Here is an 18685-nt window from a genome sequence, read left to right on the forward strand (position 1 = left end):
TGGAATGGCAGGTCTCCCGTATTACAAGTCACGGCCGTTTAGCTATACCGCAAGCATTGTAGCCTGTAACGCACAATCCATTCCGCACTCAAAAAATGGGATGCTTGGTTTTTTGTTTTTTTTTAGACTTAGTTTTTTTTATTTTGGGAGGTTGGGTGGGGGAGGGGTACTTAGTCATTTTTTAGGTAAAAGAGCTGTTTAACATAGGGCAATACCCTACAAAAGTTTTAAAAATAATCTTAGTATCCTCATAAGCATTCAGATATGGAACATAGGACATAAACACACTATGTGATAAGCTTAACATTGCTGTGACTGACGGCTGGCGAACTTATGCACAGCTCCCCTTTTTTGCGTAATGTCATTTTTAAAAAAACCACGGAAGCTAAGAAGTTAACACTTCTTCTCTCTCTTTAGCGCTCTGTTCCGGTCTCACATTCAGAAAATTACTCTTGTTTATAATTCACACTGTATCGATTTTTCTCTTCTTACAAATTTGTTATGGACAAGTCCTTAGGATTCTTTCTTCAGAACAAATTATTTTATTTGAAACTTTTAACTAGAAACTTACACATTCAGATATTTCTATATATGTATTTTCAAATGCGCTAACAATGTTTTCAGGACCTACCAGACCAACTATTTTACTGTATAGGTTCGTAGGACTTTTATTACACGTACACAAATATAACATTTAGCATCGTCACTTATTTGCTTTGTCAAATATATATCATATGTTGAAACATTGTTATTTTAAAATTGTACTACTCTGGGATTGGTCAGACCAGGACCAATCAAACATATTGGCAGGCTTTTTAAACATGTCTAGTTACCACATGTGTAATACATTTTATCTGATGAAACGGCCAGGAGCTTGCGGCCGAGAAACGCGTCCTAAGCTCGTAAAATAAAGTGTTTTTAACTTTATGTATCTCAGCATTACTGCTTTTTATATTTGCCTGCCAAATACAATATTGCTTGCGGTTTATCTATACAGCATAACACCTGAGTATCTTGCCCCTGTCTAACAGAGGAGAGTCCACAGCGGCCCATCCAGGAAAGCTGAATCGTTTTTTGGCTCCAGCGTACTGACTGCTGATTTAAATGTCAGTCGGCTTGTTTGCACCTCTTTCAACAAAGGTGCCAATATCCTTGTGAGTATACTACCATCTGTTGTTATTATTTCAGTGTGATTCACCACTGTTGGAACCTACTTGCACCATGAGGCGCTGTCTTTTCTTTTACCAACCCTACAAAAGGCCCTTTTTAAGGGCTATTGGTAGTTTAGTATTAGATTAGGGGGTGTTTTTATTTTGGGGTTGCTTTTTTGTTTTTATAGGGCTATTAGATTAGGTGTAATTTTTATTATTTTGGATAATTTTGTTTTATTTTTCGTAATTTTAGCTTTTTTTCTTTCTAATGTTAGATTTTTTTAAAATTTTTCGTAGTGTTGGGTTTATTTAAATTTGTGGGGGGCAGCGGTTTAGGGGTTATTAGGTTTATTTAGTGTCAGCGATGTCGGCGGGCGGCGGACTAGGGGTTAATCATTTTATTAAGTGTCAGCGATGTCGGGGAGCAGCGGATTAGGGGTTAATAACTTTATTTAGTGTTGGCGATGTCGGGGGGCTGCGGACTAGGGGTTTATGTTAGGTTTAAACTTAACGTTCTTTTCCCCATAGACATCAATGGGGTTGCGTTACGGCGATTTGCCATTCTGCGATCATAGGTGTTATATTTTTTTCTTCTAATACTTTCTCCCCATTGAAGTCTATGTGGAAAGCGTGCACAAGCAATTCAGGCGCATAGGGCACTCACAGCATATGTGTGTATGCCGCTGAAAAATATTTTTTTTTTACTAGAAGCATTTTTGTATGTTTCAGTTATGACCTTTCTATCCCTTTATGTAGTTTTCATAGAGGAGATGAATTGGGTCATTGTGGCTCTTCTTGCAAGATTTTGTCACAGGTGCAATTTCTAAATGATTTCCGAGTGAAGACTTCATCAGATGAACTGCCAACCTGTCCCACATCCAGGATGATATTGGCTTTTTCAGAGATCTGGATTGCAACGCAACTCAAGCTGTCCAAAACCTTTCAGTATTTAAGGAACCATTCCCACCTTGGGACTTGCATCTGGTGCCTCATTATTTAAACTTTTGCACAAACTGTTTTATCTTTTAAAAGTTCTTATTTTAAACCCTCATTTTTTTTAGTGCTTTTGTCTACAGAAGTATAGTAGCTTGGTGCCCCTGAACAGTTATGCACAGCTGCCAGTTGGTCTTCTAGCATACTTTCCCAAAGTTCTAACAAAATGACTTGCAGACTACTTGATCAAACCTAGGCAGAGGTATTTTTTTCCCATCCTTATCTTCATATGGTTATCTTTGGTACTGATCCTCCAGAGTTATGTATGGTTCTACAAGAGTGTGAATGAAAACCAGATTCATATTAACTTCATTTCTTCACTCTAGTAGTAGAACCACATCAAGGGCCATCCTTACCGGGTCTGTCCTTTCAAGGTCAAAGCTTTTGCTCTCCTTCCAAGTAGTTAATGCGTAACAAGAATCTCAAGCAGGAAGAGGATGAGGTATCTAGTGGGACTCTGTCCTTTTGAGATTTCTCTAAGTATCGTCTACATACTCCAGGGTTCTGAAACAATATACCTAACAATACTTAAAGGGACACTAAACGCTATTTTTTTCTTTAATGATTCAGATAAAGCATGCAATTTTAAGCAACTTTCTAATTTACTCCTATTATCAATTTTTCTTCGTTTTCTTGCTATCTTTATTTAAAAAGCAGGAATGTGATGCATAGGAGCCGGCCCATTTTTGTTTGAGAACCTGGGTTATGCTTGTTTATTGGTGGGTAAATGTCAGCCTCCAATAAGCAAGAGCTATCCATGGTGCTGAACCTAAAATGGGCTGGGTGCTAAGATTTATAATTCATGATTTTCAAATAAAGATAGCAAGAGAACGGATACAATTTGATAAAAGGAGTAAATTAGATAGTTGCTTAAAATTGCATGCTCTATCTATCTGAATGAAACAAAAAAATTGGGTTCAATGTCCCTTTTAAAGGAATATAAAGTAAAAAAATAAAATACTCATGTGTTATGGTATTTTATCATTACACTATCGCCTGCATATAACTGTGTGTTAACCCCTAGTTGAACACCTGTGGAGACAATAATATGAGGAATATGTGAAGCACCACCACACACCAGATAGCTTCCATTAGTGCATTTTGTCTCTAGATCTGACTTGTTTAACCCCTTCACAATGGTTAAACATAGTTATATGCAAGCAATAGTGCAATAATAAAATGCGCTAAAACATTATAGCACTTTTATGTCCATTAAATATTTCCCCTATGTGAATGTGAAGTAACTGGCTTATCAGTACAAATAAATCTTAATAGGTTTTATGTTGGGCCTAGGTTGGTAAGGTTGGCTGGCATCTCCATTGCTGAATTGTAATTTAATGTAGCTTTACATAAAAACAACATGGGGGGGGGGGGGGGGGGGCAGATTGTTTTGCCTGTAATATGTGTCTAAACTCAGAAAATAAAAACATTTTGACCTATTTTTATGTATCAAGACTGAGTGTGTGCCCCAAGTATTTTCTATTTAATCAGTGAAATATTTTGCAGCTTTTTGTCTATGTCTAGGTCTATTCTGATAACTTTTATATTTCATTTGTGTGATGTATTTTTTTTTTTACATCCTTTTTTATTTATCTACAGGTCGCTGATCCAGAAGCATGTGACCAAATGTATGAAAGCCTAAACAGGATTAACAACAACTGCTACAAAGAGAAGGTAACAGAGAAATATTATTTTTACCTCTGTAATTACATTGTATCTAAGCTTCTGCTGACTGCCTCCTTATCTCAGGTCTTTTGACAGACTTGCATTTCAGGCAATTAGTGCTGACTCTTAAATAACTTCATGTGCATGAGCACAATGTTATCTATATGAAACACATGAACGAACGTCCTCTAGCTGTGAAAAACTGTCAAATGCAGAGGCGGCCTTCAAGGGCTTAGAAATTAGAAATATGAGCCTACCTAGGTTTAGCTTTCAACTAAGAATAACAAGAGAACAAAGCAAATGTGATGATAAAAGTAAATTGGAAAGCTGTTTAAGATTACATGCCCTATCTGAATGAAAGTTTAATTTGGTCTTTACTATCCCTTTAAAGAGTGATGTCCATGCACAAAGAGAGAGAAAGCTACACTCTTTTTAGCACTCATCTGATACACTTTACAACAAAGCAATATCTAACGTATGGAAAGCTCGTTAATAAAATTTTACTTTTAATATACAGATTAATATAGAATAAGATTTTACTGCAGTGGGACCCAGGAAAAATGCCAATAAACTTACAAATTAAACTAAATTAGTGGTATATACAGAAACATAAAAATTGGACTAGAAAGCCCATTGTGGTGCATAGTTTGAGTTAAAAATATAGAACTAACAGACTATGATTGCATGAGACCCCAAAAAGTTGGGATATACTGGGGCTTAGCCTGATCTCTTGATCTATGCACTCCCACAAATATTCTATCAAAAAGGTTTGGGGCATAGTCCTGTTCCGTAAAAGATTACTAATTAACCAAACGCCATATATCATATAAGTCATAAGATAAACTCCTAGGACACCCCATAGGGAAATACCTGACGCATGTTTCATCTATTGTTGTTGTTTTTTTGTTTTTTTTAAATGCCTGGGGCGCGATCCAATAAAGATCGTAGTTTGTGGCGCAAGCGAGGGAACCCCCGCCGCCCGTAGTTTCAGCTCGCAACTCGAGCTATCCCATATACGGCGCCGTCAGATGCTAAAGTGCCGTAAGTCGGATAAACCAGCGATGTCCAGAAATCTGCGTAAGTACAAATTTCTGGAGTCGCCAGTGACTTACGGCACTTTAGAAACTGCCGGCGCCTACAAAACCTGACTAAATTATTAAATCACCCGTACTGTCTAACACGCCTCCCAAACATAGCCCGACACGTCTAACCCTCTATCCGCTATCCCCCCCTCACTATCCTAACAATAAAAAATGTATTAACCCCTAAACCGCCGCTCCCGGACCCCGCCGCCACCTACATTATCTATATTACCCCCTAATGTGAGCTCCTACCCCGCCGCCATCTACATTAACTACCCCCTAATGTGAGCCCCTTACACCGCCGCCAGCTATATTAAAATTATTAACCCCTAATTTAATCACCCTACCCCGCCCCCAGCTATATTAAAATTATTAACCCCTAATCTAATCCCCCTACCCCGCCGCCAGCTATATTAAAATTATTAACCCCTAATTTAATCCCCCTATACCGCCGCCAGCTATATTAAATACATTAACCCCTAATCTATTCCCCCTATACCGCCGCCAGCTATATTAACTATATTAACCCTAATTATATTAGGGTTAATATAGTTAATATTGTTATTATATTATATATATATTAAGTATAATAACCCTATCTAACTCTAACATCCCTAACTAAATCTTATTAAAATAAATCTAATTACAGTAATATTAATATTATTAATTAAAATATTCCTATTTAAATCTAAATACTTACCTATAAAATAAACCCTAAGATAGCTACTATGTATTTTAGGGTTTATATTTATTTTACAGGTAACTTGGTATTTATTTTAACTAGGTACAATAGTTATTAAATAGTTAATAACTATTTAATAGCTACCTAGTTAAAATAATTACCAATTTACCTGTAAAATAAATCCTAACCTAATTTACAAATACACCTACACTATCAATAAATTAAATAACTACAAATATCTAAACTAAAATACAATTAAATAAACTAAACTAAATTACAAAAAATAAAAAAAGATTACAAGATTTTTAAGCTAATTACACCTATTCTTAGCCCCCTAATAAAATAATAAAGCCCCCCAAAATAAAAAAATGTCCCTACCCTATTCTAAAATACAAAAGTTAACAGCTCTATTACCTTACCAGCCCTTAAAAGGGACTTTTGCGGGGCATGCCCCAAAGAAATCAGCTCTTTTGCCTGTAAAAAAAAACACAATACCACCCCCAACATTACAACCCACCACCCACATACCCCTACTCTAACCCAAACCCCCCTTAAATAAACCTAACACTACCCCCCTGAAGATCTCCCTACCTTGTATTCACCCAGCCGGGCAGAACTTTTCATCCAATCCGGGCGATGTCTTCAATCAAGCGGCAGAGAAGAGGTCCTCCATCGGGGCAAAGTTTTCTTCCAAGCGGCATCTTCAATCTTCTTCTTTCTTCGCTCCTCCGACGCGGAACATCCATCCGGCACGACGACTTCCCGAGGAATGAGGTTCCTTTAAATGACATCATCCAAGATGGCGTCCGTCGAATTCCGATTGGCTGATAGGATTCTATCAGCCAATCGGAATTAAGGTAGAAAAATCTGATTGGCTGATTGATTCAGCCAATCAGATTCAAGTTCAATCTGATTGGCTGATTTGTTAGGGTTTATTTTATAGGTAAGTATTTAGATTTAAATAGGAATATTTTAATTAATAATATTAATATTAATTAAATTTATTTTAATAAGAATTTAGTTAGGGATGTTAGAGTTAGATTGGGTTATTATATATATATGATATAATAACAATATTAACCCTAATATAATTAGGGTTAATATAGTTAATATATATAATATATAACTATATTAACCCTAATATAATTAGGGTTAATATAGCTGGCGGCGGTGTAGGGGGATTAAATTAGGGGTTAATAATTTTAATATAGCTGACGGCGGGGTAGGAGCTCACATTAGGGGGTAGGTAATATAGCTGGCGGCGGTGTAGGAGCTCACATTAGGGGGTAGTTAATGTAGGTGTAGGGGGCTCACATTAGGGGGTAGGTAATATAGCTGGCGACGGTGTAGGGGGATCACATTAGGAGGTAGGTAATGTAGCTGGCGACGGTGTAGGGGGATCACATTAGTGGGTTATACTTTTAATGTAGGTGGCTGCGGGGTCCGAGAGCGGCAGTTTAAGGGTTAAATACTTTATTAGGGATTGTGGCGGGGGATCGCGGTTGACAGGTAGATAGACATTGCGCATGCGTTAGGTGTTAGGTTTTATTTAGCAGATTGCGGTTGACAGGTAGATAGACATTGCGCATGCGTTAGGTGTTAGGTTTTATTTAGCAGGTAGTTTAGGGAGTTACGGGGCTCCGATAGACAGCGTAAGGCTTACTACGGCTGCATTTTGTGGCGAGGTGAAAATGGAGTAAGATTTCTCCATTTTCCCACGTAAGTCCTTACGCTGTATATTGGATACCAAACTGCGCGAGTTTGGTATACCTGCCTATGGCCCAAAAAACTACGGGCGAAGGCAGAAATATACGAGCGTAACTTCTAGGTTACGCCGTATATAGGATACCAAACCCGCGCAAAATGCATATCGGATCGGATCGGGCCCCTGATATTTATGTTACAACTTTCTAATTTATTTCTATTATCTAATTTGCTTTATTCTCTTGATATTCTTTCCTGAAAAGCATTTACAGATAGGCTCAGTAGTTTCTGATTGGTGGCTGCACATAGATGCCTCATGTGATTGGCTCACCCATGTGCATTGCTATTTCTTTAACAAAGGATATCTAAAGAATGAAGCAAATTAGATAATAGAAGTAAATTGGAATGTTGTTTAAAATTGTATTCTATGAGGCCTATCTATGAAGCTCCGAATGGAGCTTGAAGGGCCGTGTTTCTGGCAAAAACAGCAATTATGAAGCAGCGGTCGTTGCACCAGCAGCTCTTGTGAGCTGCTGGTGCAATGCTGAATACGGAGAGCTTATTCCTCTCCGCATTCAGCAAGGTCTTGCGGACCTAATCCGCACTGTCGGATCAGGTCCACAAGACCTTTGTTAAATTGGCCTCTATATCTGAATCATGAAAGAAAAAATTTGGATTTAAAGTCCCTTTAACGTGAAAGTCAATCTCAGCAATTGTGAAATGCTAGGCTTGAGCACTGGAACAAATAAAGCTCCTTTATTTCAAGCTGCTCAGGCAGCCCACGGCACAACGCTGTTTTGGAGGTGACGTTTTTACCTCTTAGCCAATAGCCATGCGGGAAATCCTGCTTGGCGCCGGCTGGCCTGCACGGCTATTTGCGAAGAGGTGGAAACGTTACCTCTTAGCAAAACAGAGTTCTGCTGTGGGCTGCCTGAGCAGCTCATTGCGGCGAACGCTTGAAACAAATAAAGAAGCTTTCAGCATGATATATTTTATACTTCACAACTGAAAGTCCCCTTTATTTGTTCCAATGGTCAATTCTAGTGTTTCACAAATGCTAGGATTGACTTTCACTTTAAGTGAGGTGGAGTCACTTCAGCCTCCTTGAGGGAGTGGAACAATCACACTTTTCAGATGTATTTTACAGGAAAAGCAAACAAGATACATACTGGATGTATATTACAACGCTAGGTTATTGTCCTTAATTAAAGGGCCATAAATACTGTAGAATTGTATAATTAACAAATGCATAATAAAAAGGCATTGCAATAATATTTACTCTGTATTATTCTGACAGATTTAAAGGGACATGAAACCCCAAATTTCTCTTTCGTGTGTCATGTATGCAATTTTAAACCACTTTCCACTCTACTTCAATTAGCAAATATATTTCATTTCTTTGGTATTCTTTGTTGGAGGAGCAGCATTGCACTACAGGAAGCTACCTAAATACACTGGGCGAACCAATGACAAAAGGTATATATGTGCAACCACCAATCGGCAGCTTGCTCCCAGTAGTGCATTGCTGCCCCCGAACTTTCCTGGGCATTCTTTTGAACAAAAGATACCAAGAGAACAAAGCAAATTAGATAATAGAAGTAAATTGGAAAGTTGTTTAAAATTGTCTGCTCTATCCGTATATTGACTGAAAATTTTTGGGTTTCATGTCCCCTTTAAGAATGTTCTCTTATTTCTCTGCACCGTTTATCATGTGACAGCCATCTGCCAATCACAGACTCATGTATACATTGTGAACTCTTGCACATGCTCAGTAGGAGCTGGTGTCTCGGAAATTGTGCATAATTTGATAATTGAAGTAAATTAGAAAACTTTGGGCGGTTTTTATTTGTTTGTTTTTTTAAATTGTATACTATGGGGCATATTTATCAAAGTGCGAGTGGACATGATACGATGCATGCGCTGTCGGCATTTATCATTGCACAAGCAGTTTACCGGAACTGCTTGTGCAATACCGCCCCCTGCAGATTCGCTAGCAGGGGGTGTCAGTCAACTCGATCGGGTTGATTTCTGTCCGCCGCCTCAGAGCAGGCGGACAAGTTATGGAGCAGCGATCTTTAGAAATAAGGAGCATCAAGCTCTGTTCGGAGCTTGATAATTTGGCCCCTATATCTGAATTGTGAAAGCAACATTTTGCCTTTAGTGTCCCTTTAAGCGGTTTATAGGGAGATTAAAAGGACATTAAACTGCTGGGCATAGCTAGAGAAGCATAGTTACTACTCACTACGTTATTGCTATTACTCCTATTCAAGCAGCTCTCTTCAAAGCTGTTCTCCTATTTTAAAATGACCAGATGTTGAACTTCCACCTTTTCACACTGGATTCTGCCATCTTGGAGCAGAGATATTCTCACACCCTGTAGCAAAAGTAGTGCGCATTTACAGATCAATGAGGTTTGACAGTTTTTTTAATAACTGTATAATGTGCTTCAAGTTAGGGCGCCCAACAGTGGGTAGGAACTTTACACTTTTGCAGTGGCTGCATTACTATATAACACTGGTTTTCAAACCTATCCTCAGACCTCCCTAACAGGTCACATTTGAGGATATCTGAACTGGAGCACAGGTGAAATAATCCGCTGCTTACTAAACATGGTTATTTTACCTGCTCTCATTCAAGGTAATCCTGAAAATCTGGCCTGCTGGAGAGGCCTGAGGACACTATATATATATTGTGCATGTATATTTTGTTTAAGTACGAAAATGTAGAGCTCACTAATCCCAAGCAAATGCTAAAAGCTGGCGACATCACTCTGTGAGCGTGCGCTGCTTCTGTCACGCGGTGTGCGAATACCTGAGCTTCAAAATGGCGGCGGTATGAAGAGGCGGAGCTTCAGCATATGGCACCTTTTTTAATGTATTAAAATAAGAGAACTGTTTAAAAAAAGACTTGCAGGTACAGGAGGAAAAACAATAATATGGTGAACAATAATCATGCTATTGTAGTTGTGCTAATCAGTGTAACCCTTTCACTGCCAAGCCTTTTTTTCACCCCAGTGCTGAGACAATTTTGAGCTTTTTTGCTACTTACCATATTGTAAATCAAATTTCAGTGAATGACCCACAGAAATTATATATTGGTTTTTTTTGTTTTTGTTTTTTCAGCAGACCCATCCAATTTATAATTCATGGCATATCAAATAGCTGTGGCAAAAACTGTAAAAAAAAAAAAGTATAAATGTTTTAGATTTTAGTAAATCAATACTGAGACTGGCCAAGTGACCATTGCTGTTACTTTGATCACCTTACTAAATTGTCATCATGGGTAGCAACATGTGAAATAGGGGTTATAATATAGATTAGATGTGATTCTCTTTCAAATGAAGGGTCTTGGAGGTTTGTAGCTGCTATGGGATCTGAGATTGAGGAGATTGAAGAACCTCCCACATTCAGCTACACTGAGCTTCCTAGGTTTTGCCCCTTTGTGATATCACCATGTGCACCACTCGTCATGCGCCTACCGGTAGCGATGTGCATGATGAGATTGCCTCATTATGCGCACCAAAGGGATTACTCTCCCTTTAAGTGAGTTTAATGGGGTATATTTACATAGTGCGAGCGGACATGATACAATGTAGCGTATCATGTCCATTGTACATCATTATCATTGCACCAGCAGTTCTTGTGAACAGCTGGTGCAATGCCGCCCCCTGCAGATTCGCGGCCAGTCGGCCGCTAGCAGCGGATGTCATTCAACCCGATCGTATTCGAATACGATCGGGTTGATTTCTGTCCGCGGCCTCAGAACAGGCAGACAAGTTATGGAGCAGCGGTCTTTAGACCACTGCTTCTTAACTTCTGTTTCCGGCGAGCCGAAACAAGGGGCATCAAGCATCATACGGAACTTGATAAATCGGCCCCAATATCTCATAAATGGTTTTATATAAGTATGCATTTTACTTGTAATCATTATTCGTTGTAATTAGTATAATCGTTTTATGTTTTTATATCACTTCTGTTTTACGAATAAACACAAATTCAATGTTTTTAATGCTGGGAGCAGTGAATGCGCCATGCACAATTTACAGGTCTGGTCCTGAAAACATAAATACCTTATTGACACATTCATCTGCTTTGTGCATGTTGTACAGATACTGAATATTAAAGAAAATTCCCCCGTTAGGGGTTATAAGTGTGGGGAGGGGGAATTAATTCATACACTAAAAGATGCAGAGGAATACGGCTTTTGTTTTCCAGGTGTCAGATATTCTGGGGCCGAAATAGACAGTGCAATCTGACTTGTCTCAAGAGTCTGCGCCTTCATTGACACTGCGAGCACAGTATGTTTCTTCTGCTGTAGGGTGACAGATTAGTGAGTGATTTCAGAAAGACATGATAGCTAATAAATAGGCAATGTCTTTACAAGTTATTTATATTAGGAAAACACGATTTATTTATGCTTCGCCAAACCTCTTCACCCGGGAAAAAAATACTGACAGAATTATTAAATTTTTAGGGAGAAATGTTCTAATACACTGGTGGGCTATAGAGAAACAAAATAAACAGATAAAATATGCTACTTTGTATAAGGAAATTGGAACACAGAATATTGAGCTTGCAGTATTGTCATCTGTAGACAACTTTAATAACCCACCTTAAAGGGACATTAAACACTTTGAGATGGTAATTTAAAATGATAAATCGTATATATAAAAAAAACCTCTATACGTTCATTATTTATTTTGTTCTCTTTTCCTGTAATTCCATTCTGGAAATTGTGAGCATTTCAGTTCTTGTTAGAAATGGAAGAGCAGTAACCTGTTATATTCCACACAGCCATTGGCTGCACACTCTAGTGACCTATTTATAACTGTTCCTAATTGGCCACAGTAGAGAAAGTAACCTAAGTTACAACATGGCAGCTCATATTGTTTTATAAGACGCTAAAACTTTACACTTATTTTGTCACTTTTTATACAACTAATACAACTTTTAAAAATATATCTACGTGTTTTTCTCAGGCTAATCTTTTCTTTGAATACATCATTCTATCTAACATTTATTTAGTGTTTAATGTCCCTTTAATGGCCCTTAACATGTGCTACATTTTTCTGACATACGGCACAGCTATCATTACTTCTATATGATGCACTTCCACCTGGAGAATCAGTGTCTCTCCCATGTAATGCTGAATGTGAAGAAATCGATTTGCTCTCTCGTGCTTCCTCTGTGTGTCTTGTAAATTCTCTTACTCTCTCGTCTGCTATTGGTCTCTCTTGTGCTTCCAACCTCTCCCATTGCTCTCATACACCCTCTCTGTTTCTCTTGGGTTATAAAATAGTAAAAAAAGGTGTAAACAGTATATTTTCATACTAAATCTCCTCATGTGCTGCCGATTCATTAGTACATTTTTCATTCTCTAGTACTTGCTGCCTTTTTTTACTCCCTCTCTATGGGGCGATGATCAAAAACTCACCGGCATGGAGATAAATCTTGCAAAATCTTTGGGGGCATTTTTGAGCATTATATTGAAATTAAGGTGTCTCTCCTTCACACCCAGAACCCTAGACGGCCAGATAAACGGCCCTCAAGCTCAAATGCACTTTTCTACAGAAAAATTGAGGTGCCTCACAGCGCTGGCGAGACTTGTTAGATAATTTCACCAAAGCGGAGAACTTTATATCATTGGGCCCACAGTCTATTTCCTTGTCTCAGCCTCTGTCTCTTGTGGTGTCTCTCTTACTATCTTTGTCTTTCTTGTGTGTTCTCTGTCTCTCGTGCTCCCTCCCTCACGTTCTTAAACACATTTTCTTTTGTACTCTCATGCTTTTTTTTCCCTTGGGTATAGTAAAAAATTAAAAGAAAAGTGTAAAAAGTATATTTTTATTCTAAAGCTCTCCGTTCTGGAGAGATTATCTTAGAGGTCAAGCAATTTTATAAAGGTAAATTTTAACTTGAGTTGCATATTTTGCTGTGCAGTGCTTTAGATCTGAAGGAGGGACCTACATTATGATTTAATGCTCAATCATTCCCACCACACACACACAAAGATTTTGTGGAATGTCTCTCTGTGTTTTGCAAGTTTTGATTATAGGCCCTCTCACTCCATACCTCTGTCTCGCTTGTCGTTTGCCACTCTACTTCCTGCTGTCTCTGGGGTCCATTTATTAATGTGTGGACGGACATGATCCGATATAGCGGATCATGTCCGCCGCACATCGATCAATGCCGACAGCATACGCTGTCAGCATTTATCAATGCACCAGCAGTTCTTGTGACCTGCTGGTGCAAGACCACCCCCTGCAGATTCGCAGCTAATCGGCCGCTTGCAGGGGGTGTCAATCAGCCCGTTCGTATTTGATCGGGCGGATTGCTGTCCGCCACCTCAGAGGTGGCGGACGAGTTAAGGAGCATTGGTCTTAGGACCGCTGCTTCTTAACTTCCGCCCCAGTCGGAATTGAAGCGGAGTGGGTCGGAGGCAGCATCCGCTGCTTCTTAAATGGACCCCTCTGTCTCTTTTGAGTACAGGTGGCCCTCAATTTACAACGGTTCAATTTACACCGTTTCAGAATAACAACCTTTTTTCCAGTTATGTGACTGCTATTGGAAAGCATTGAGAAGCAGTACATTTATTAAAATAGCCAGTAGGTGGAGCTGTCCACTTGTGTTGCAGCAAAGCCAAGCAAGCTGAAATTAATCAGTTTAACCAGACCTGAGCTATCGAGCAGATTTCAAAGGAACAAGATCTTCCTGTCTATAAATCAGTCCAGATTGGAATACATAGAAAGAACTGTTTGCAGAAAAATGCAAATGAAGTCTGTGTTGTGTGATTATTTTATTAGGTTTATAATGCTGTTTAGCAAATGTTTTTGTTCATTTAACTTAGTCTAATTATATATTCTGTGTTGTGGGATTATTTTATTAGGTTTATAATGCTTAGCATTTAAAGTCTTCATTTCAAAGCTTTAAAAATAATGTATTAGGTGTTACTTATGACAATTTTGAGAGGGGCCTGGAACCTAACTCCCTCGCTTCCCATTGACTTACATTATAAACTGGGTTTCAATTTACAACGGTTTCAATTTACAACCATTCCTTCTGGAACCTAACCCCAGCGTAAACTGAGGGCTACCTGTACTTTCTCTTTTTCTACCCCTCCCGTTCTTGCTCTCTGTTGTGCGCCCTCTCTCTTTTCTGTCTCATGCCTTTTTTCCTTGAGACATAAAACCTTTTTATATCTCTGTGTGATTTTTTTTTTTTTTTCTATACTGAACAGTTATTGTCGATCATGTAATTTATATAGAGAAGAATGGAAAGAGTGTCCAAATAAAGACAAACGTGAAATTCCGGTACCCAGCTGCAAGATATTTTATAAGCAGTTTTTTTGTTGTTGTTTTTTTTTGTTTGTTTGTTTGTTCAATGGGCTGAAATCTTATTAATTTATTTTACCCAGATTGTTGCCTTTTTGTTTATACTGTAAATTCTAATTGCGCTTCCTTTCATTGACTGGCAAACTGATACGTTTTTGTTTTGTTTTTTAGTTCCTTTTTCATTATATTAACCCTTTAAGGACACAGCTTTCAGTTTGCTCAATTGTTTTATGACGGAACAATTCCGTCATATGTCCCTAAGAGGTTAATATATTTAATGTAGTGACGGTTTTAGTACCCATGTGCCAGCTGCCTTGAATTTGTAGGCAAGTGCCTTTTTAAAAACAAATATTTTTGGGGCACTTCACAAAGTAGGGAGAGAGGAAACGGTTGGAGATTGGGATTTTTAAATGCAGAGATCTCAGCTATGTCTTATTTTGCTTGATTATAATGGGTTTGGGAGCACTGCCTTATAAAAGTCCCATTTTGCCAAGGCCTGCCTGTTTAGCACAATCTTACCAAGCCACACCCACTCCCATTCCCAACCCCCCTCCCCGCTAGACTTCAGGAGTTGTACACGAAGACGCTAATTAATAATAAATAAATATATATATATATATATATATATAATAGATAGATACATTAAAAAAACTAGAAACCCCCCCCCCCAAGAAATAGGGCCCTGTTCCAAAAAGGTTACAAGAAATAGGACCCTGTTCCAAAGAGCTTACAATCTACAGAATATCTGTTAACTCTTTCTAAATGGACGCTTCATTTAAAATGCTTAAATATATCTGCTGCTTTAGTTAAACTTTAGTCTTGTTTAGTTTCACCTCTTTAAAAAAAAAACAAATTCTAAAATCTGATAGTATATTATGAATTCTATTAAAAAATGCTGTAATCGTGGCTTAGCTTTACCAAGCAATTAAAGCACAGATTGCATCTCTGTTGGAATTCTAGTTTGATAAACCCGAGCTATTCTTATGATTTATCGCTGCCTGATAAGGAGGTGTTAAAACAGAGGCAAGGTCATCACCGAACACTGAATATGAAACCAAAACGTTACATAATGGTCTGTCTAAATATTGTAAACATTGCTTATTCTTTCGCTCAGTATAATTAATATAAAGCCTTATGTAGATTCCATTTACATCACTCGATCCATGCTTTAATTTGTGTAAATACTTCCTTTGATCAACCCTGTTCATATATTAGTCAGCATCTCAGATCCTCTAATTCTCAATGTAAAAAAATGCCTGGGGGGACACTTAGTTGGTTGAGCCTAGCAGATAGCAATCCATATACATTTTTTATTTACATTTGCAGAGTTTATTGTAGGTTGGGGAAACATACCTACCTCCACAGTTGTTTTAATACAGATCATGTGTGCTAATGTTATTTTTGTTGTGTGCACATAGTTACCTATTAAAAGGATGATAAACGCCTTGAGATTGTTCTATAAAATGTTTAATTATGTATAGTCGAACTTTGCTGTATACTTTGAAGGGACATAAAACCCAAACTTTTTGTATTATGGTTCAGAAAGAAAAAACTATTTTAAAGTACTTTCCAATATATTTATATTATCAAATGTTCTTCTTTTTCTCGTTATCCTTTGTTGAAAAGCAGTAAGGTAAGTTAAGGGATGTGCAGGTGTCTGCAGCATTAAATGGCAGCACTTTTGCAACATTGATATACGTTAGCAAGAGCACTAGATGGCAGCACTATTTCCTGTCATATAGTGTTCGAGACGAGCTCGCTACCTATCCTAGATATCTCTTCACCAAAGAATAACCTGAGAACGAAGCAAATTTGTTCATAGATGTAAATTGGAAACTTTTTAAAATTGCTTTCTCTATCTGAATCATTAACGAAAAATTTTGGGTTTCATGTCTAAAGGGACAGTAAAGTCCAAATTAAACTTTTATGATTCAGACAGGGCATGTAGTTTTAAACAACTTTTATCATCAAATTTGCTGTGTTCTGTTGTTATTCTTAGTTGAAAGCTAAACCTAGGTAGGATCATATGCTAATTTCTATGTCCTTGAAGGCCGACTATTATCTGAATGCATTTGACCGTTTTTTTCACAGCTAGAGGGTGTTGGTTCATGTGTGCCATATTAGATAACATGGTGCTCACGTCTGTGAAGTTATTTAAGAGTCAGCACTAATTGCCTGAAATGCAAGTCTGTCAAATGATCTGACCTTTATAACATTTTTGGTGTTTACTGTCCCTTTAAACACTAAGGGCTAGATCTCTGTATATGTATACATATTTATTTAAATGTATATACAGTACTGTGCAAAAGTCTTAGGCCACCATTAGATTTGTTGTTTTAGCAATGAATAATGACCATATATAATACAGGATATTTGTATGCAGTATTAAAAAACAGAAACAAATTAGAAAAAAACAGCTTCTGTAGGCCAAAGTGGCAAGTACTTGAGCAATAGCAGGAACCTAGCTCTCGTAAACCTAAATGGAATAAAACCCTAATTAATGTAATTACTACTATTTCATGTGAAAATGACTGCTGTGAAAAAGGTCAATTACACCAGGTTTGTGCAAGACATGCTTGAGCATTACATACACATATAGTATGAGTTTAATTCATTTAAATCGCTTGCTAATAAGACCAACATTTAATCACATCATTCCATTCAAAATGCCACATAATTTGACAGATATAAAAGCATACTTTTGCATCAGCAAGTCCACTCTCAGATGAAAATCATCAAACAGAATGGGTACTCAAGATGTGGTATTTAAGCTTTTCCGAAGAAATTTGAAGAATCAGGAGAGGTTAAGGACAAAAAAGGACTGGAAGGCTAAGAAAAAATTCAAAATCTGATGTGAAGTTTTTTTTTTTTTTTTTTTTTTTTTTTTATTTATTGAAAATATTCAAAGTTTACAATTCTAAAATTATAAACCACAAATCGAAAACATCATTTGTCTTATGTTTCACTTGCATTTGTCACACAACAATATAAAGAAAAAATAGATAATTGTCTAGTTATCCCTCATAATAAAGATAATTAAATCTTGACCTAAAACCTTATAAAGTGGGGAATGATCTAACGAGTTCACAAAAGGTTTCCATTTTTCTTTAAACAATTTATTATTTCCTGCTCTTTTATAGTATAGATCATATCTCTCTAGAATCAATTGATGGCTCAGGTCATATTTAAGCTGTTTTATAGTGGGAACTTTATTTCCAATCCACAATTTAAAAATGATTTTTCTAGCCAATAGTAATGTTGTAATGATTAAGTTGTTCAAATTCCTTCAATTTTCTATTTTATCTAGAAAAACTATATTCAAACAATTTAGCACAATCTTTACATTGTAAAGTGTGGATAAGAAATACGATACCTTAGACCAAAACTGGTAAATCTTGGGGCAAGCCCAAATGTAATGGAGATAGTCTGGATTTACTAGTGAACATTTTGGGCAACAATTTTTTACATCTTGTCTCCATTTGGGGACCTTCCTAGGTAATAGTCTTGATTTATAATTCTAAATTGAGATTCTCTTTGATCAGCAGATATAGTATTCTTCTCCACTAACTTCAAACTGGTGCAATTTTTTTTTTTTAAAGTTATTTCTATCTTACAACTTTTGCTCAATTTATCAGTAAATTTACCCATTTCCCTATCAACTGATGAGATGTTTCTAAGAGTTTCTGCTTTGAGAGACCGGCAGAAGTCCAGCAAGGACTTGGCTCAACATCTGGATGCCAAGTTGACCCTTCTACAGTCCGATGAAGCTTGATTAGGAATGGTCTTTATGGAAGGGTAGCAGCCAAAAAACAACTTTTTTTCAGAAGGGGAACAGGGTGAAAAGGCTAGGATATGCTAAAGCTCACAAAGATTGGAATGAAGATAAGTCAAAAAGAGTATTATGGAGTGACAAATCCAAGTTTGACATTTTTGGGTCCAATCGTCGACAACATATGAGAAGAAGAGTTGGAGAGAGATGGAAGAATGCAGCCTTCAGTGAAACATGGTGGAGGGTCTGTCTTGGTTTGGGACTGCATTTCTGCCAGTGGTGTTGGTGTTTATATATATATATAATAATACA

The 18685-nt window shown here is 37.5% G+C and overlaps 1 protein-coding gene across 1 annotated transcript in view; it reads left to right on the forward strand.

The window, feature by feature from the left end:
* Nucleotides 1–18685, forward strand: part of LOC128653512 (ubiquinol-cytochrome-c reductase complex assembly factor 2) — a 65356-nt gene that overhangs the window by 25497 nt on the left and 21174 nt on the right. Inside the window, exon 2 of the mRNA XM_053706860.1 lies at nt 3744–3818. Within this exon, the coding sequence (XP_053562835.1) occupies nt 3744–3818 (75 nt within the window). The remainder of the gene's footprint in view (nt 1–3743; nt 3819–18685) is intronic.

This window comes from Bombina bombina, chromosome 3, assembly GCF_027579735.1.
Source record: "Bombina bombina isolate aBomBom1 chromosome 3, aBomBom1.pri, whole genome shotgun sequence".
Lineage (NCBI taxonomy): Eukaryota > Metazoa > Chordata > Amphibia > Anura > Bombinatoridae > Bombina > Bombina bombina.